We start from the raw sequence: 19,363 nt of genomic DNA on the forward strand, positions 1-19,363 counted from the left end.
GCCCGAATAGTTTCACGAAGGTAGGATTGCGGCGCGGGCATAGCGGGGCCATCGTATAACCCCACAATGGGAAGGTCGTGAGATCCGCGTGCTCGCTCATGGCCGGCCGCAGTCATTTTATGTTGGTTACATAAGTGTGATGTGTCCACTGTCTCGTGTGAGATTTCTGATGGTGTTCAAAATGCGACGATCTTGACACTTCGTGTATGGAAACACCTACGAGCACTTGGGATCTTCTCAGCCTACGGGATTCTGTACATCTGTTGTGCGACCATGTCATGCTGACATCAGTCGTGCTGTTGGATCCGCACCTACAGTATCGATTATCCGGAGGGAACAGCGCCTAGCCTTCCCTTTGTGTTACCAGCAAATATCAGCTCATCACTGATGCCTAGACCAAGATCTTAAGGTCTTGTTCTCATCCAAAGCTCTTTCCACAACGCAATCACGATTTGGCGCAAGAATTTAAGATGCAGTTTTATCATGGGAATTTCCTAGCTTTCGCTTTCCTGAACGCTGTCTTGGGATACCGAGAACATAGCCGTGGCACGATCAGGCTGGAGCAGAAACCAAAATCGCCTGCTGAAGGATTCGTGAGAGAGAATTCAAAGGCGAAATTGAAGAAGTTCAAGTGGAATTTCATCCCCATATATCTGGCAGTTAATGGAGCCGACTGGCTTCAGGTGAGTTTGGGATCCTCGAGTTTAGTTTTACGTCACTGACTTCCCAGGGCCCATACATTTATCCTCTGTACAAAGGTTGTTTGAATTATTAGAGCATATACCAGCACTAACTTTTATGATAGATGAGAAAAAGCTTCCGGAGGAAACGGTAGCAAAGCTATTCATGGCTGGCTTCTTGGCTGCAGCAATCTCAGCATCATTCATGGGAAAGCTGGCCGATATCTACGGTCGAAAGTTAGCCTGCTTGACATTCTGCGTTCTGTACTCACTATCGTGTCTCTCACTCCTGGCAGACCACATTGCGATACTGGTCATTGGGAGAATCCTTGGTGGCGCCAGCACCACTTTGATGTACAGTGTCTTCGAAAGCTGGATGGTCACTGAATTCAACAAGAGATTCCCTGACGAGGCTGGATCTACACTACACGGCATTTTCAGCACAATGACAGCGCTGAATAGTGTTGTTGCCATCGCGGCAGGGGTGGTGGCGGAGTCTGCGACAGACTTGGTGGGAACGCAAAAGACACCGTTCATGGTTTCAATTGCGGTATTGATGTCCGCTTTTGTGGCGATCAGTCACTTCTGGGTAAGTGGGGTCCTCATCGGAAAATAAATCGAGACTGATCATCTTGAAGGAGGAGAACTACGGAGAGAGACGTGTAGAGCTGTCGCCGATTCTGGACTCAGAGAAACTGACGGCTGCCAAACCTCCACGAAAACCTCTGAGTATATTGCTGCAAGGTATGACCCTCAAATCCATTGGCTTAGATCAAGAAGTTAACATTAAGAAAAGATAAACAATTGCGAGCGTTAGGAGTTATATCTTGTTTCTTTGAAGGCTCAATGTACATCTTCATCTTCTTCAAATTTCCAGCGTTGAAACTAGCACACCAACTTTCAGGAACTCAAGGAGGTAAGTATTTCCTCGTCTGCTACACACACTCCTTTTTCTGTCTCTACTAACACCTCCAAGAACTCCCATTCGGACTCATCTTCGCGATCTTGATGTCAAGCATGGTGCTTGGCTCTCTTGTTTACAATCACATCACAACACGCTACCCCCATTTACCGCCCTCGAGGATGCTCATTGCCCTTCTCTTCATATCAAGCGCATCATTCTTCCTCCCAGTCGTATGCCGAGATGAAAGGGTTACATTTTGGTGTTTCTGCCTGTTTGAGATCTGCTGCGGGTTTTACTTTCCTTTGATGGCATATCAGAAGGGCAAGATGATTGATGATAGTGTGAGGGCAAATGTGTATGGACTGATGAGGATACCACTTAATGTGTTTGTGGTCCTGGTGCTGAGTACCACGAAAGATGGTGAGTATTCGTGTCAAGATATGTATGCAATGGTACTGATGGAGATAGGATTTCGGCATCGGGATTTGGTGTTCACATCATGCAGTGCTCTGCTTCTATTTTCTGTAGTGGTAAATGCGTCGCTTGTATGAGATCAACCTATCTTGCCCTTAGCATGGTAGAGATGTCTTTTCACTGCTCTGCCCTACTAGGTCGGTCCCAGTTAGATGTTTTTTGCAAGGAGACGTCCATGTAGCATACTCGCCATGTCAGTGGGGGAGGTAAAGGCGACATGCCACTCCCCAACTTTGGATTTCACCAAGTTAGCAACCCTCTCTAAACCGCCAGGTCAGCAATAGCTTCATTCGAGGTATTTGTTAAACTTAGAGAATGATCGCCAATGGCCTTTGAGAAGGACAAGATCGGAATTCTACCGAGTTTCTGTGCGGCAGTTGGTAATCATTACCTGCAGAAAGCTATATGATTATATTGTGATACTTTCAATACAGTCCAAACTACATAACAGACGACAATCTGATCTATTTTCGAGTAACAACCTCTATGAGTAGATCACATAAGCTATCCTCATCAATTGACAAGATTTCCCTGCATTGCTGTGATGGAATTACCCCGCCAAACTACCCCGCACCTACCGAAACCTGAATGTTTACCAGCCGCGGAGATGATTTAACTTCATCATGTTCTTTCTATGAGCTCTCATTTGCGACATAAGTATTCCAAACTTCTTCAATGTCATTTCCATAAATCCAAGAAAGTTGGTTCTCGCCTCCAAACGAAGCGACTCTAGCCTTTAAGCTATCCTCAAGAGTCTGGTTGGGATTTCGTGCTTTCAGAGACTGGATCCTTTCTTTTTGTTGATCGAGATATTCATACCTGAGCAGAGTTAAGCACTAGTCTTGAAAGAATCTAGGGAACTTACATTCTGAGGTAGTACGGTGATCTGATCGAATCAAAAATTGATAAGGCGGCTGAAAGTCCTCCTTTCGATCTCGTGTGGTCGATTGCCCTGGCTAGGATCCAACCATCCTGGAGAGCAAATGCTGCTCCAGATCCAAAGGCACCTGAAATTATAACTGAGTAACAGATTCTAATTAAAATCAAGGCTCAACCTCACCTGATAAGGGATGGCTAGCATCTCCAATCAACACAACCTTCCCATCCAAACCAGTCAAGGTCTCGAGTCGTGGCCCCGCAAAAGCAGAGAACTCTTTCCATTGGCCCTCAGGTACCTTGGACAACGTTTCCCTAACTTTCGGGTCATATTCCTGGGAAGCGTAAGCCAGCTGCTCATACCAAAAGAGCGAAGTACTGACTGTGAAGAAAGATTCAACTCTCTCCTTGGTGGCAGGCACACCCCAGCTAAATCTCTTGCCAATAGCCGTCGTAGGATCAATGACACTGCGAGCTGCAATTTCAAACTTTTGCTCTTCTTGTGAGGTTTCTGCTGGATTGTCTACTGGTGAGCCGTAGAAATGTCCAGTTGGTCCATGCCACCACGTGTTTACTCCCTGTATCCCAGTGATATGGGAGATTGAAGATGCTGGAATTAAAGTTCGGAAGATAGTGGTTCCTAGGCTCTTAATCAGTATATTTTCAGCGAAGTGGAAGGGTGGTTTTTATGCCCGTACCTGTAAATTGAATTTTGTGATCTGGGAACAGATGCCCTCTGACGACCTGGACAATGTTTAGCTTCTTCGCGATATTGGGCAAAGGAGCAGCACTAACCGATCGTATTCCATCACCGCCAACAACTAAATCAGCAACAATCTCCGTCCCATCGTCGAACCTCAACTTGACTTCTGAATCAAGATTCTCGAGCGACGAAAGTCGTTTGTTGAGTTTAATAATTCCTTCAGGCACTACAGACTTCAGCGCAGCTTGCAGACTTGTCCTGCGAACCCGCTGGGGCTGGTACCTTTTAAGTAGCTTCTGCTTTCCAGTAGTCTTTAGAACTTTACCAGTGACTCCATTTCTATTGGTTCACATCAGTATCCGTTCTTGAAGCCAAGTTTGGGGATGTTACAAGTGGATAACTTCTGTCGTCGAATGCCCATCAACTTTATCAGCAGCTCCCAGCAGTTCGAGAACTTTCCAACAATTAAATCCAATCTGAATCCCTGCGCCAATCTCTCTTAATTCTCTCGCTTGTTCGTAAATTGTTACTTCGACATTGGGAAGTGCTGACAGGGCGATTGCTGCCCCGAGACCGCCTGGTCCGCCACCGATGATGGCGATTCGAAGGAGAGGAGAGGTTGCGGAAGGCATGATTATATATTGTCAAAGAGAGTAAAATGAGGCTATTCAGAGTAAGTGGGAGGGAGACGAGGCCATAGCTGTTTGGGGTATCCAGTAATAGTCACGTGGATGGCGTGCTTTCTGAAAACCAAGGCGTCACCGACAATGCTGATAAATGCTGATAGAGCATCAGATGAGAGTGTGGAACGATATGAAAGACATCAGCTCATGGATCCGAGTTACTTGAGTTTATCAAATCGTATTGTAGGTGGAAATAATATTCCCGAACTGCAATTGGGGGCGTGCATCTTGTTTCCGGATCGCTTAGGCGTTTTGCTATGTAAATACCAAGGACCACAGGGGTGAAATACTTGAAATGGCCCCCAGTTTCGATGCACGGATTCATAGATTGACCACTTATTCGCAGTTGAATGATATCATTGCTTAGTAGGTACTCTCTCACTTTCTCCTCTTTCAGCCTGAGTCTTTTCAAGCTTGAAAATTCAGCAGGAGCTCGAAAACTGGAACGCCGCACTGAGACGCAAGGTCCATGCCTACTGTGACACTTTTCCTCCGTCACGCGAAATGGATTTTTTCAATGGAAATTTAATACACTTCTTAAAGAATTCACAAACTTGTCTCCTTGTCAGGTGGGATCGAGGCTAATTCTGGAGCAGAACTGAGCTGTGTAGAGGCGCCACAGCTCACACCAATGAAGAACGAACCCCGCCTGAGGAGTCATTTTAACATATTTTGTCGAGGTTGATAAGTTATAGATAGGTTGTTCCCCAGGACAAGAGTTGTCAAGACCAAGGTTTCGGGCGAGAGAGCTTTGCAGTCAGCTACCAATTTCTATGAAGCTATTTAGTTAGCCCTTGGAGAAACCATCTTAAGAAAAGCTTTCAAAGCTTTTGAAGTTTTCGGGGTTCATGCATTTGTCCTCATTGCAGGGGAATGTGGCGAGGCAGGCATATCTCGCAACTTGCCCATTATAATTTTGCGATTTTCTTCTTCCAGGCCCGACTGCAATTTGGCTATCTACTTTTCCTACAAATCCATGCAAGAGAGCTTTACGTTTCTTAGGATCAAAATCGATCTGTCGTTCTCCTGCAAATTTTCTACAGCGAAACTTCAGAAGGAGGTGTGAAGCTGGATGGTTTGTCACTAGTTGGGTGATCACGTGATCACATCGGTCGCATTGAGCTGATGAATTTCTGACAATCTTTCTTCAACACCATCAGTTACACAACAACCAATGGCATCCGAATGATGGCCACAGATCTGCGTGCCAAGAGATGCGCTCCACTCGTCGCCGATTATTCATGCTTGTGCACAGATAAGAATCTTGATTACAGGCTAAATGCATGTCATTGCCAAGTGGATGTGTACATTTTCCGTTTCCGAAGACTGCATTTTTGGCCCCCATTAACTGAGCAGCAGATTTCTTCGTGTAAAGTTTTCTGACCAATTCTGCCAATCCTGGATCGCAATCGAGATACAAACCTTGTTGCAGGACGTTCCCGTCCAAGCTGGACGAGCTGGATCTTGGATGACACGCTGCATGGCTGCTTGCTGAGACATTTGACGAAGACCTGCTATCATGAGACTCCCATGTGGCAGCCATTTCGGACCCAATCATCAATGACAGAGTAGCATTCCACGTTATGCAGAGTCTCCCGACAAATGGGTCTCTCCGGTGGCTTAGGTCGGAGGCTACACGCGGACGAATAGTAAGGTGCGTTCGGCTTCAGCCCAGCCTGGCTGGGGTCTGCTCCGATGGTATACATATATCCCAGCTTCCATCGTTTGGATGTCATTCAAGTTGTGCTTGAAGTTTAACTTTTGCTTCTGATTTGTTTGTCGCCTAGATTTTCGTACCAGTTGTCCTTTGGCGTTGGCGTTGGGAAAGTCGACGCGGCATCGTTCTGTATTAGCTACACCAGCCTTACGAGAAGCGCGAGATCCAATCGGGGCCTGTCGCCTGAAAGCCCTCCTACATGTTACACGGAACCAGGTACGAGGCATTGGTGCTTGTAATACTGAAGCCTGGCTGCTGTCGACGACAATGTTGAAAAGTCTTTGCTCAGGACACTCCGTGCTTGAGCAACTCACGAACATATGATGATATTGAGACAAACATATCTGGAGCAACGATAGCCAAGAGGCTCGCGAGCTCTCTTTGGAAGTTGGAATTAGTGGGCTGCTCAAAAGTGTACCATGGCGTTCGATGCTCGGCTGCCGTCTCCAATTCCGACACCTTCAAGGTCAAGTTACAAGTCGAGTCCGTCAGTTGGAATCGAAAATATTGAGCTTGAGTGAGTTTTCTGGGCATATACTGTCGACGAGATACTAACAGTGAGATTTCGTAGTCCTTGGCAGTCACCTCCACTTGAGCCTCCGCAGTCATACAGAAGTACCGATGATCTTCTGCCTTCAGAGCATGAGCGCCTATACCAGACCTCTCCCAAACCATCAAGCGGTTCCTTTGATCGCCAACCAAGCACTCCGAAGAAGTTTGACGGATGGAGACTTGGCGCTGTCTACTGTGCTGCGGTCGTTGCCGCTTCGCTTATCTTGAACCTCACGCTGACTGTCTGGGCATCCAAGACTTTTGGACTTTCAGGAGGCATTGGCACAATACATCGAGGTACATGTCCGTCAGTCAAGCGCATCGGACTCTGGGTACATGTCGCGATCAATGTTATAAGCACGATACTTCTTGGTGCTAGCAATTATTGCATGCAATGTCTTTGCTCCCCAACTAGAAAGGAGGTCGACAAAGCACATGAAAGCAACACTTGGCTGGATATTGGGATTCAGAGCTTCAGGAATCTGATGAAGATCAAGAAAGGTAGAGTGGTTCTCTGGCTTCTGCTTGCTGTGAGCTCGATTCCGCTCCATCTGATGTAGGTGCCTCCAGCCACGATCTTCAGGCCAATCTCATCTGACCTGAGCAGGTTCAACTCGGCAATTTTCGTGAGTCTCACAGCCAACGAATACATTGTCGCCGCAGTTACCGAAGATTTCGTCAATGGTGCAGAATGGACTTTGGCCGGCTCGGACGACTTCCACCACTCGATCGTATCACAGATGCAGCAGAACATCTCGAGCTATGATCGACTGGAGCCCGAGGACTGTATCAAAGAGTATGGTGTCGACTATCTCTCTTCCAGAAGGCATACCCTCGTCATTGTTTCAGGCCAGTTCCCAGATCCGCTCCTAGGTATCCTGGACTGGATGTATGATGACAGTCGGAACTCGTGGGTCTGTGGTACCACGCAAGGACCCCACAACACACTGGACACCATTCCCATCGATAATTTTGATTGTTCTATTCCTGTCGCCTTATACGAGAATGAAGCTTTCTTAATGGCTGATAGAGAGGTGCGGTATTGCCTCAGCCAAAAAGTGGAAGACCGCTGCCGGCTCGAGTTCGCCGTGCCAATCATGATCGCTGTCCTTTCTTGCAATTTCGTGAAGTTGGTGTGTATGATCGTGACGATCTGGAAGTGTCGAGAGCCTACCTTTGTCACTCTTGGCGATGCTCTGAGCAGTTTTCTGGAGGAACCAGACCGGAATACCGTTGGGATGTGTATTTCCAAAAAGAAGGAGTTCGACAATGCTTGGCCCGACGGAGAGCCGAAACGATGGGATGTGAAGAAGCACTTCCGGTTTGAGGCCGTCGGACTTCAGCGCTGGATTGGGTCGAACTCCATGTGAGTCTTCGAGAGCACTTTATAGAATGGTCGGGCTGATTTGTGTAGGTGTGCTGTAGCACTCATCGCTTTGTCGCTTGCACTTAAATACGCCATCCACTACACGACAACAGCGTATGTATTCATCTCCATGTCTCACATTTGTAATGTTCGAGTTCTCGCGGACTCCTTTCGCTGAATGGCCGTAGGAGTGACATCAAGACTCTCTGGGATCTTGGATTCGGCACCGTCACCTCATCGTCTCTAATCCGATGGAATACTCCCGTTGTCGGCAGCCCGGGTCTTATGAAGAATGTTCTCCTCGCAAATTCGCCACAAATAATTCTGTCTATATTATGTACGGTCTATTCCCTTTCCAAACAGATATGAAGGTCAAGCAGGTTGCTGACGCCTGATTCCAGACATTGTCTACAACAGGATGTACACATGCATGTCCTTCTCCAAAGAATGGCATGATCTCGCCCATCGCCGACTAGCTCTGAGAGTTACCGCACCCAGAGGATCTCAACGTTCAACATACTTTCTCTCCCTCCCATACCGGTACTTGATTCCAATCTCGCTGGTGTCAATCGCCACGCACTGGATTCTATCTGAGAGCTTGTTCCTGGTCGCCATCGACGTCTACGATGAGCACGGGGAACTCGACATCTCTCAATCAATCCTCACTTGTGGATTCTCGTGCATAGCGCTCATATTTCTGATCGGAGTCGGGTGGCTTGTCTTGATCGCGGGAGTGGGTATGGGCCTTCGAAGATACAATGGAGGAATGCCTCTAGCTGGGAGTTGCAGTGCGGCTCTCAGTGCTGCTTGTCATCCAGTAGCTGATGAACAAGATGTTGCTTTGGTGCCAGTAAAATGGGGTGTTGTGAGTATCTCGCAAGGTGTTGGTCACTGTGCGTTGAGTGGACGGTATGTTTCGCCTCCTGTTGCCCTCCGCTGGTATCAGGGACAGGGGCACGATTGAGAATCTTGCTACTTTATTGGTACGCAATGATCACTCCTAAAATATCGTCTAGTCACTTATCAATATCACTTTACGATGAAGCATTCCTTTTAAATGGAATGAATCAATGCGACTTTCTGCGATCATGGTGCTCGTGATGCTACGGAACTTGTTCGACCGAAGGCCTTCACACCTCGGTGACGCCTGCACAGCCCTGTGGCTGACCTGAGACCAGCTGTGCATGCAACACCATCACACCGAGAACCAAAGTGCAAAGCATTTATATTCTCGCCAGTCTCTCAAAATCAAATATCTTTCTTAACTCAATTCGTATCAGAACATTTTTTTAAGATAATTCGTCTGAGATCGCTCAATTCAGCAGCCAAAATGGACGAGCCAGCATCAGAGGAGCAAGCGACAGAACTGACCCCTGAGATACTTCGCATATCTACCAACTTGGCATCGCAAATGGCCATGATATCGCTGTCAACAATAACCTGCGAGTTGCACGAACATTGCGACGGCAGCTGCAGCGGCAACGGGCCCGTCATTCTCGAACCCATAGAAGTCGGCCACAATTCATATCGTGCCCAAGTCAGAGACCGGCCAACTTTCAACTTCCCTCTCGACCAAGAACACCCCACAGAGATCCCCGAAGAGTTTTATCAATATACACCAATCGACTCTGCGGCTGGTGAGATTCGTGTTTTGCGCCTTCGAGAAGCGATGTTCAGATCAGATGTTGTAGTCTTAGAACTCGTCACTATCAATATTCGTGATGTTAATCGACCCGATTTTGCGGCACTGTCGTACCATTGGGGAGAGCCGCTCTTCGATAAAGCTATTGTGTGTAATGAGAAGCGACTGGATGTCAATGCGTCCTTGCTTGCCTGTCTCAAGCGCCACAGAGCAGACTGGCTTGAGAAACCGGAATATCTCTGGGTTGACGCCATCTGTATCAATCAAAAAGACTCGGATGAATTGAACCAGCAGCTCCCACTCATGGGTGACATCTACAGGAGCGCGATAATGGTATTCGTAGATTTCGGAAACGTGCAAATGGAGTGGTACGTTGCCTACGATTTGATGCTCCGAGTCCAGATCGTCCGAAAAATGCTCGAAGACCGAGTAGAAGAACTAGTCAGCGAAGGGCTTCAAGAACGTGTGGGACTCCCGTCATTTGACCATGTTTCATGGCATAATTTCACGGCTATCTTCATGTCGTCTTGGCTAGAGAGGACATGGACGATTCAAGAGGTTGTGCTGGCAAAGCAGATTCGATGCCGATATGGGCGGTTCAACTTCGGATGGGATGATCTGATCTCAATGGCACATCTGATGTCCCTCCAGGGAGTGCAGGCCAGGCAGCTTGCTGCTGGGACTCTTCCAATGCAGCAAATGATTGGGATGCTGAATCTCGATCGGATCTTGAGGATCAGGCTTGAGTTCCAAGCTGGGCGACTGACTCCGATGCAGTTGCTTTGGCGTACGCGGGATTGTAAAGTGTCAAATCCGCGAGACAAAGTTGTTGGATTACTCGGAATGTTGGTTCCGAACCTGACAAGAGATAAATTCCAACCCGACTACACCTGGCAGACGGAGAAGTTGTTCTACCATTTTGCTAAATATGTGCTGAAGAATTTCCATTTCAAGGACCGCGCAGCACTTCTTTCCTTTGCGGGTTTATCTCGTCGACGAAAATCTCAGCAAGATAAAGCAGAAGCTGAGAGCCAGCCGCTTCTTCCTTCTTGGGTTCCAGATTGGCTTGCACTTGACAGCGCTGGCCCTGCAGTGTTTTCCATAATCAGGGAGAAAAGTTTCAATGCCTCGAAGGGCACTTTGCCAGTCATGTATCCACTTGGAGAGTATGGCACAGAAGAGTGTTTCATTACTCAGATAGGATATAGTCTGGGAAAAATTGTCAGCTTGACGAGAACCAAGGACGAGTTGACGATGGATGATGCCGCTACAGCAACCTCAACGAACGAAATATCGGGACCAGCCAAAGCAACAATCTCACAAGACACCAATGTGAACATAATGCAGAAATTGGATCTGGAATGGTTGAGTTGGCACAACGATGCTGTGAAGGTGCTTGATGCTGCAATTTCTGAGAACGAATTAAGCAAATATGAAGATCCAAGGGCCGCTTTTGCGTTCTCGCTTATTGCTGGCGACGATTACAAAGGTGCCAACGCAACAGTCACAACCTTACCAATCGAAGACCCCAAATCATCACTTACTGCAGTCGTGGCCGATATAGCTTCCCCTGAACCAACACTTCAGCTTGAGATCATGAATCCGGACAGCTTGTACAAACGGCAGGCTGCGGTAGCCTGTCGTGACCGCCATTTCGCGGTGACGGCAGCTGGTTACATGGGTCTGGTGCCGGCCTGTAGTCAAATTGGAGATGAGGTTTTCCTTCTAGGTGGCGTTTCGACTCCGTTTGTGTTGAGACAGAAGGACGAGAAGAAGTTCGTGTTGGTGGGAGATTCTTATATCCATGGCGTTATGGAGGGCGAGATTGCGGAAGGTCTTCAAACGTCTGATTGGACACCTGTTTTCATCTATTAGAATTTCCCAATCCATTTGCTAGAGGAACATCAATAACAATGGATATGATGTTTTCATTTGAAGCTTCTTGACGTCGCTTATCGCAGCGATTGATCGTCACGGCAACTCCTTGTTTCGTGGCTGAACGATCCGCAACTCTGATTCGTTCCCGAAGCTCTCAAGGATTCCAAGATGCACTCCACCAAAGGCTCGTTCCGCTGCCGCCGAGCCGAGACCTGAAACCACATTGATACTTATAACGCACCACCACAGTTCATCTCAACGCTGAATTTCATCAATAACTTCACCTTTGTCCTGAGTTGAATCGCTCTCTATGCCCAGCCTGGTCTCTTTGTCATCGGCGTATATTTCAAAACTCTCTGCCAGGTTCCTTGTTCACCCCACTCCCTCTAGCTGATTGCAAGACACCATCAAAATGTCGTTCTTCGGCGAGGCAAAGAACGCGTTTGAGAACTTCACGTCTCACATCAAGAAAGAAATTGACAATCTCCAAGGCGATGACGAACCCCATGTCCAATCTCAGAGCAATACACAGAATACAGATAACACAGTTCAAAGCCAGGATGGAGGCAACCGCTTTGACAGCTTTGCCCCGCTCAGAACTGGCAACGAAGCCAAATGGTATGTAGATGGCTGCGGATACATGTGGGCGGTCTCTGTTGCAATCGAGGAGGCAAGAGAGTCCATCTGGATATTGGATTGGTGGTTGAGCCCAGGTATGTCTAGAGTGCTACCCCTCAGCGTGATGTGGTCAGCTGATCAGAGCCAGAACTCTATCTCAGACGTCCTCCAACTGAAAATGAGAATTACCGGATCGATCGGATGTTACTTGCTGCTGCTGAGAGAGGTGTAAAAGTCAACGTCATCATCTACAAAGAGGTTTCTCAGATCTTGACACGTGAGTTCCCCGAGGTACATACCTACCTTAATTATCAGAGACAATTTTGGCTCATCCAGAACAGTTTGCTCCGATCATACGAAGAAAGCACTTCAACTTCACCCAAATATCGCAGTATTCCGTCATCCCGATCACGCTCCTTCCGGCCAGGTCATCCGCTCTGAGCTCGTATCGAGTATTCGAAACTTCTCGTTAAAGTCACTCCAGCTAGCTGATGTGCCAGCCGATGCTTTCCGGGCATTGTATGGAGTCCACAAAGACGTCGTTCTCTACTGGGCTCATCACGAGAAACTTTGCCTCGTAGATGGCAATATCGCTTTCATGGGCGGTCTCGATCTCTGCTTCGGACGCTGGGACACAAACTCTCACCCTCTAGCCGATGCCCATCCAACCGATATCAACAAAGCTCTCTTTCCCGGCCAAGACTTCAACAACGCCCGTGTTTATGACTTCGAGGATGTTACGCACTGGGAGAATAACAAACTTGATCGTACCAAAAACTCGCGGATGGGATGGTCTGATATCTCGATTTGTCTGCGAGGACCGGTTGTCCAGGATTTGCGAGCACATTTTGTGCAGCGGTGGAATTTCATCTTTGATGAGAAGTATGACGTGAGAAAAGATGCTAGGTACACCAACTTGAGATTCGATGCGAAGGGCATCCCGGAAGGTTATTACCAGCAAGATGGAAAGAACAGTGTCGCTATCTCGGGAGGCCAGCGCCAGCGTGGATTGGAAGATTCCGAAGTTGCTGAGAGGGGTTTTGGTGGGGGAGAAAGACACCATGGACATGGATTCCATCTCCCTGGTGGTCGGGGAGGGATTTTCGATAGGCTCCGTAGAGAAGAAGTTGATAACTCAGGAGACTCATATGGAGACAGAGGCCCAGCAGGAATGTCCATTCAGCTGGTGAGAAGCTGCACCGAATGGAGCAATGGGGTCGCTAAAGAGGTAAGTCCCCATCGCTCTCATGATTTGACAACAACTAATAATACAGCACTCCATCGCAAATGCGTACATAGACGTAATCCAAAACAGTCAGCATTTTGTCTATATCGAGAACCAGTTCTTCATCACAGCCACAGGCGATCAGCAACATCCAGTCAGAAACAAAATCGGAGCAGCTATCGTTGAACGCGTGGTTCGTGCGTACCGAGAGGGCCAGAAGTACAAAGTCATCGTCGCCATGCCTGCTGTCCCAGCATTTGCAGGGGATCTTCACGCAGATGACAGTCTCGGTACTCGAGCGATCATGGAGTTCCAATATCACAGCATCTGCCGAGGTGGCCACAGTATCATGGAAGAGATTGAGAAGGCTGGAGTTCCCGACTCGAGGCAATACATTCGCTTTTACAACCTGCGAAACTACGATCGGATCAATGCTGGATCAGCCATGTCGCAAGTTCGCGATGCTAGTGGTGTCAACTATGAAGATGCTCGGAGAGAGCATGATGATATCGTCGGTGCTGGGTATGATGGCCGAGGTGAAGGCACGGGTGCTTACTATGGACGATCCAACCCCGCTTACGAGCAGTATCAACAGGCTGGAGCTCAAGTGAATGATGGAAGCAAGTATGATAGCGTCAGTGCTTGCTACATGGATCATGGCCCTTCTATCAGAGATGTCCCTTGGTCTGGCTCTGAAGAAGCAGAATTCAACGCCTATGTGAGCGAAGGTAAATTACACTCCCGCTAGCCCTCATATGCACACCGTCTAACATGCACCAGAGCTGTACATCCACTCCAAAGTCCTCATCGCAGATGATCGAGTCGTGATCTGCGGTAGTGCCAACTTAAACGACCGTTCTCAACTCGGAGACCATGACTCCGAAATCGCCGTCGTGATTCAAGACCCCACTCCAGTCGAATCCGAGATGAACCACGAGCCCTACCAAGCCTCTCATTTCGCATCATCTCTCCGCCGCCAGCTCTTCCGCAAACATCTCGGTCTCCTCCCTCACCAAGACCCCACTCGGCCAGATGATAATTTCCTCCCTACAAGCCACGCCCCCAATGCCTATGACTGGGACTCTCCAGCCGACATTCTCGTCCGCGACGTATTATCCGACGAATTCGAAGAACTTTGGACTGTCACAGCAGCTACAAACACCCAAGTGTTCAACAAAGCATTCCACGTCATACCAGCAGATAATGTTCGCAATTGGAACGACTACAAGGAGTTCTTCTCCAAGTTCTTCGTCAGTCCTAGCAAGGAGGATGACAAGGAGAAGATCCCGGCTAGGTATGAGTATGGACATGTTGTGAAAGAGGAGTTCCCTGGTGGTGTGGCGGAATTGAAGGATAGTTTGGATCGGGTGAGGGGTTCGTTGGTAGAGATGCCGTTGTTGTTTATGGATGGGGTGGACTTTGCAAAGGAGGGTTTGACGCTCAATGCGCTGACTGATGAGGTCTACACGTAGAAACAGCCGCTTCTGGTTTTCAAAAGTTATTTGCTCGCGAAGGACTAAAGCTCTGGATATTGAACACTTTTAATGCAATTATCAAAACTTCACTCGCTCCGTGTGAAACCAAGTACACCTTGACTCAATGGAAGACGAGGAACTCGTAACATGAGCACTTCTCACTTGAAAAATGATCTTGTAACTGAATGAAGTGGACCCCAAGGCTAATAAAAGTATCATCGTATCTTTAGGACTCAAGGCTGCGCTTCATCTATGCCATTAGGTATACAAATACAAAAGATATTTTTCATCACTCCTCAATTGTCTTATGCCCCACATGAACAGTTTTTGTGCTCAAACAGAATACAAATGGCTTGAACCTCCATATCTCTAAACCTCCCAATATCTACAAAGCAGCAGCGAAGACAACTCCAGCTACGACGGCGATGGCTCCGACCATCTTTCCATTGGCAGAGTTGGCCCCTCCAGTGAACGGAACTGTAGTGCTCTGTATCTAATTAGCGAATGATCAGAACAAATGGTGTCAACGACTGAGAAGGAAATATTTACGGTAGAGTTACCAGCAGATGCGGTATGGCTGCTGGTAGGGTGAGGAGTGTAAGTAGGAGCATCTGTTGTGCTCACAGTTGAGGAATGGGTAGATGCCGTTGGGTAGCCAGTTGCAGAAGCCGAGATGGCGCTAGACTCTCCCGTTGAAGTTGGTGTAGTGGTTGGCTCGGCAGTAGTCTCTGGTTCAGGCGTAGTGGTAGACTCGGTGACTGGCTCAGGAGTCGTAGAAATTGCTGGGGCAGTGGATGGCGAGGCAGCGGATGATGAAGATCCAGAGACAGGAGTGGTAGACAGTCCACAGTTGGTTCCAGCGGTGGTCAATGTTCCTCCATAGTATCTCCAGATGTTGAAGTTATCAGGACCAGCGCACTCCAAGCACTCTTGGTAATCAGTGAGGAATGCATCATTAGTACAGGGGCTTGCGCCTCGGCTGAGAGTGATAGCAGTTCCTTTTGCTTGATCAGAATATGCAAGTACGAAGTAATGTCTGATGTACTCACCACATGATTCGTGGCAGGCATACTGAGGGGTTCCTGGTTCTTGACGCTTAAGAAGGGAAAGATGCCATTCATCCTCTGGTGAGGGGACAGCCACAGCGTAGACAACACCGACTACAGCGGCTAAGGCCGTAATAGACTTCATTCCAATCATAGTAATGCTGATACGCTGAGCGAGTATGAGTAAGGCAAAGGTCAACTAGCGAATGTGACACGGGCTGGCAGTATGATGATTGAATGTTGAAGGTGTGTGGAAAAGAAGGAAAGAACCGCAATATGCAGCGTTACCTTTATATCCACGGCTGTTCCTGACCCAGATCTCGATCGAGACGCACCTCGTCTATCATGCGGTGTCGGAGATTGCTCAACGTCCAAGGCATACCTTCCCAGAGACCGAGCAGGTTTATGCCAAGTTCACCAGTGGGGTTTGGCTTTCCATGAGGAACGGAAGAGTCAAGGATCCAGAAGCTAAAGTTTGGTCGCTGGAGTGGTTCGATGTTCGCGAGTGGATATCCAAGGCTCTACCGCGCCTTGAACGGGGATCAAGTTAACCACTTCAACTTGGTCGCCAGTCTACTGGAGATTATTAACTCGCAAAAACTTCTTCCTCCAAGGCTGACTGGAGTCCGACAAAGCGGCACAATACTCCAAACAGTTTGTCATGTGTTCCCCGAACATGCTCTAAACAGATGCAGCCAAGCGAGTTGGCGGGTAATTCCCCACTCCATCCTCCCCTTCCGGGACAGCGATTGGACCGCGATTGTTATCTGATTCTTTCTCACCCTTGGCGAAAATCCAAACAAGGTTATCTGATCCCACTAGTGATTCTTTTGTGGTCCAATCTGATAAGATTAGATGGTGTTCGTTTAGGCTCGCGACATCGCAGTCAGATAGCAACAGTCACAACACGAGGTTGGCGCATATTGCCCCGCAGCAGCTTCTGTATAGGGATCTTGGCCATTGATTTCACTCTCCTCCGCGCGAGATTCGGCTGGGAAGCGGATGGATAGCTCGGAATATGTCGGTCTACACGTTCAACCAGTGTCGCATACAATTCCGACTTTGAGAGGTTCGTTCCAGGATCCCTGACGAAGTTCTTCACTTGTGAAAGAAGGCTGTGGACTCGGTCAGACATGACATGATAGCCAAGTCTGATGAAGCCGAAGTTTCCCTTAAGTTGCCTTGAGAACCTGCTGTTGTGATCGTCCGATATAGCTGGCCAGAAACCGGCCACAGAGGAAGTAACCTCTAAGGTTGCAGATAGGCTCTTGGTGCCACACCAAGCCAAGCAACTGATAGTGCAAAGTACAATCTCTGCCACACACAAGGAAGAGCACAGGTCTGGGGCGGTCCTGGGCAGAAAAGTCACCAATAATCGGTCAGGGTGGAGCTCGGCAAAGCTGCCGACCAAACAAATCCAGTCAGGCCATCTTATCGCTATACTCTCATATATAATTCAATCGTTGTGCCCGGCGACTGTCCTCTCGCTTACCCCTCTTGCACAGTCTGTATACTTCATTCGACGTCCCTACTTCACACGGCAGCACATCAACAACCTGAACTCATCCAATATGTTGTCTAAATCGATCATGGCAGTTGCTGCTCTGGCTCGCTTCTCAGCAGCGCAGTCTGTTCACGGTTCCGGTGCTCTTGGCACAGGTACGCATCCTGTCTCTGGCGTTCATTCTTGTTGAGTCGATCAAGAAATCTTCGATGGCACATTTCCGGATTGAATGAGAGCTGACATCGTCATAGTCATGGGCCCAGTTGCCTTTCTGTGGCCAGCTGATCGCGCATGGGATGGTGCTCATGATAACACTGGGCCATGTGGAAGCAATGCTGCCATTGTTAACAGAACACTGTTTCCCATCGGCAGTAAGTACACCGTATCATGCAGAAGTATTATTGTTGGCTTACATGATAGGCATGGGCACGATTGAGACCACCATCGCCGCTGATGCGTCGAAGATGGCTATCCGTATTGCATATGGCAACAGTGAGTCTCGGTCCCGCGACTGTATCATCTCGGGACAAACTGACAGGAGAAGATCCCTCTTCCCAAACCGAGTTCCAGGACACTCAAGGCAATGTCACAGAATTGGAGCCAGGCCACCAATGCTACCCAGTCAAGACCGACGCCGAGAAGGTGACTCCTGGCTCGAATGCTACTATCCAGATCGAGTACATTGGCAATGACAGCGGAACTGATGAGACTTTCTTTGCCTGTGCCGATATCGTACGTAGCACTATCGTAGTATCTTGACACACACTGACATTACTTCAGACCTTCGTCGAATCTGCAACCTTCGAATCCACGGACAACATGTGCTTCAATGTCGGCGAGTCAGAGTTCATCCCAGCTGGCACTACACCCACGACCTCAACCCCGGCAGCCACTGGCGCTGTATCGACCAGCTCCGAGCCATCAGTCTCGACCGAGGAAAAGTCTAGTGGTGGACTGAGCACTGGTGCTAAGGCTGGTATCGCTGTTGGGGCCATCGTCGGAGCTGCTTTGATCGCTGGTGTTGCTTTCTTCGCTCTCCGTCGCAAGCGCTCTACCCCCAAGGATGCTGAGGCTCAGCCTCCAATGGGCAAGGTTGTCAGCAGTTCTGCCTCTATCGGATCTGCACAAACTGCACATTAACTCAGATCTGAATATTGTCCATTGAACAAGGGTTGACAAGGAGAGGATAATGAGCATGGATTGAAGACGTGCGTAAAACTGCGGCACTATGACATTTGGTGCCGAAATGGAGAATATTCGTCTTCAGGGATGGTTACTTACGACGGGCTTTGCTGGAGAGAGACTGGAACAACGAAACAATGATACATGATCGTATGGCATTAGATAGTAAATGCATGGTTTGAAAGAATATAAATGCTTGCTGGGTCATGATGTAACTGTCAGAGCACCGTTAAGATCATGACTGATAAGAGATAGCATCAATATATTCTTATCGTTGACTTGGAAAGTCAAAACTGATGAGAATCCCCAGTCTGAACCCTTTTCAAAGGTGCAGAAGTTTGAGGTCAACCTCTCACGCGCTCTTTTCGAGAGCGATGACTTTACTGAGCGTGAAAGAATCGCACCAGAACGAATGGAAGACTCTGGTCTGTCAGCGAATGCAACGCCCGTGTCAGGTCCATGCGAGTTAACTTGAGCTGCGGCAGTATTTCCACTTGGTAGGATGCAGGAAGCCGTTGTACTGGCCTCTGTTCGTCCAGAGAGCAGACAGATTGTTCTCGGCTACTGCAGGAAGCCGAAAACGCTTACGATTTGAGGACCAGCGAGATAGCAAAGAGTACCCGGGACACTCATTGATACCTTCCTGATTTATCGCGAGTGACGTGCGTGATAAGCAACCAGGCGTACCGCCACAAGGGCGACAGGTATGTGGTGGTGCTAGCGAAAGGTCCTCGCTGCTACTGCGATGAAAAACAGGTCAGCGCGATTGTTCAGTTCTTAGCATTTCGAGCATATTCCCTTGAAGCTGCCGGTCGCACCGACTCGACAAGAGCCATTT

The 19,363-nt window shown here is 48.3% G+C and overlaps 7 protein-coding genes across 8 annotated transcripts; 5 read left to right on the top strand and 2 right to left on the bottom strand.

Moving 5' to 3' along the window:
• The first annotated feature begins 3 nt into the window (after window positions 1-3).
• On the top strand, window positions 4-2,535 carry ONS95_014958 (uncharacterized protein). Its single transcript, XM_058508642.1, has 7 exons — window positions 4-683; window positions 731-758; window positions 806-1,269; window positions 1,319-1,424; window positions 1,477-1,596; window positions 1,657-2,004; window positions 2,053-2,535. Exons 1-7 carry the CDS (start codon window positions 471-473, stop codon window positions 2,133-2,135), a joined length of 1,362 nt encoding a protein of 453 aa, XP_058356329.1. The 5' UTR covers window positions 4-470; the 3' UTR covers window positions 2,136-2,535.
• On the bottom strand, window positions 1,671-4,301 carry ONS95_014959 (uncharacterized protein). 2 transcript variants are annotated; one of them, XM_058508643.1, is made up of 7 exons: window positions 4,028-4,301; window positions 3,730-3,976; window positions 3,633-3,678; window positions 3,318-3,574; window positions 3,119-3,269; window positions 2,924-3,065; window positions 1,671-2,877 (listed from the first exon to the last, which is right to left on the bottom strand). In XM_058508643.1, the coding sequence occupies exons 1-7, from the start codon at window positions 4,267-4,269 to the stop codon at window positions 2,691-2,693; spliced, it is 1,272 nt and encodes a 423-aa protein (XP_058356330.1). In that variant the 5' UTR covers window positions 4,270-4,301; the 3' UTR covers window positions 1,671-2,690. The 2 variants fall into 2 exon arrangements, with proteins under 2 accessions (XP_058356330.1, XP_058356331.1); XM_058508644.1 differs by lacking the exons at window positions 1,671-2,877; window positions 2,924-3,065 and having other exon boundaries at window positions 3,070-3,574.
• Window positions 4,302-6,456: 2,155 nt separating this feature from the next.
• ONS95_014960 (uncharacterized protein) lies at window positions 6,457-8,919 on the top strand (the record flags this gene model as incomplete). Its single annotated transcript, XM_058508645.1, has 6 exons — window positions 6,457-6,554; window positions 6,609-7,145; window positions 7,197-7,955; window positions 8,004-8,069; window positions 8,144-8,292; window positions 8,357-8,919. The coding sequence occupies 6 exons, from the start codon at window positions 6,457-6,459 to the stop codon at window positions 8,917-8,919; spliced, it is 2,172 nt and encodes a 723-aa protein (XP_058356332.1).
• Window positions 8,278-11,515, top strand: ONS95_014961 (uncharacterized protein). Its single transcript, XM_058508646.1, has one exon. The coding sequence runs from the start codon at window positions 9,286-9,288 to the stop codon at window positions 11,470-11,472; it is 2,187 nt and encodes a 728-aa protein (XP_058356333.1). The 5' UTR covers window positions 8,278-9,285; the 3' UTR covers window positions 11,473-11,515.
• A 372-nt stretch (window positions 11,516-11,887) lies between these two features.
• Window positions 11,888-14,790, top strand: ONS95_014962 (uncharacterized protein; the record flags this gene model as incomplete). The annotated part of the gene is made up of 5 exons (XM_058508647.1): window positions 11,888-12,188; window positions 12,242-12,370; window positions 12,435-13,321; window positions 13,368-14,046; window positions 14,099-14,790. The coding sequence occupies 5 exons, from the start codon at window positions 11,888-11,890 to the stop codon at window positions 14,788-14,790; spliced, it is 2,688 nt and encodes an 895-aa protein (XP_058356334.1).
• Window positions 14,791-15,178: 388 nt separating this feature from the next.
• On the bottom strand, window positions 15,179-15,993 carry ONS95_014963 (uncharacterized protein; the record flags this gene model as incomplete). The annotated part of the gene is made up of 3 exons (XM_058508648.1): window positions 15,179-15,280; window positions 15,343-15,791; window positions 15,843-15,993. The coding sequence occupies 3 exons, from the start codon at window positions 15,991-15,993 to the stop codon at window positions 15,179-15,181; spliced, it is 702 nt and encodes a 233-aa protein (XP_058356335.1).
• Window positions 15,994-17,428: 1,435 nt separating this feature from the next.
• ONS95_014964 (uncharacterized protein) lies at window positions 17,429-18,483 on the top strand (the record flags this gene model as incomplete). Its single annotated transcript, XM_058508649.1, has 5 exons — window positions 17,429-17,498; window positions 17,595-17,714; window positions 17,764-17,835; window positions 17,888-18,075; window positions 18,124-18,483. 5 exons carry the CDS (start codon window positions 17,429-17,431, stop codon window positions 18,481-18,483), a joined length of 810 nt encoding a protein of 269 aa, XP_058356336.1.
• Window positions 18,484-19,363: the final 880 nt, after the last annotated feature.

Source organism: Cadophora gregata (genome assembly GCF_030347475.1).
Source record: "Cadophora gregata isolate MNR1 chromosome Unknown scaffold_9, whole genome shotgun sequence".
NCBI classification, from domain to species: Eukaryota; Fungi; Ascomycota; class Leotiomycetes; order Helotiales; family Ploettnerulaceae; genus Cadophora; species Cadophora gregata.

What these genes read in the sequence shown, in the direction of transcription:
- ONS95_014958 (XM_058508642.1), top strand. Translation starts at nt 471, where the DNA reads ATGCAGTTTTATCATGGGAATTTCCTAGCTTTCGCTTTCCTGAACGCT. An exon ending in CATTTATCCTCTGTACAAAG is followed by an intron (nt 759 to 805) that starts GTTGTTTGAATT and finishes CTTTTATGATAG; the next exon opens with ATGAGAAAAAGCTTCCGGAG. An exon ending in ACTTTCAGGAACTCAAGGAG is followed by an intron (nt 1,597 to 1,656) that starts GTAAGTATTTCC and finishes AACACCTCCAAG; the next exon opens with AACTCCCATTCGGACTCATC.
- ONS95_014959 (XM_058508643.1), bottom strand. Translation starts at nt 4,269, where the DNA reads ATGCCTTCCGCAACCTCTCCTCTCCTTCGAATCGCCATCATCGGTGGC. An exon ending in GCGGTGATGGAATACGATCG is followed by an intron (nt 3,679 to 3,729) that starts GTTAGTGCTGCT and finishes AACATTGTCCAG; the next exon opens with GTCGTCAGAGGGCATCTGTT. An exon ending in TCACAAAATTCAATTTACAG is followed by an intron (nt 3,575 to 3,632) that starts GTACGGGCATAA and finishes TTAAGAGCCTAG; the next exon opens with GAACCACTATCTTCCGAACT.
- ONS95_014961 (XM_058508646.1), top strand. Translation starts at nt 9,286, where the DNA reads ATGGACGAGCCAGCATCAGAGGAGCAAGCGACAGAACTGACCCCTGAG.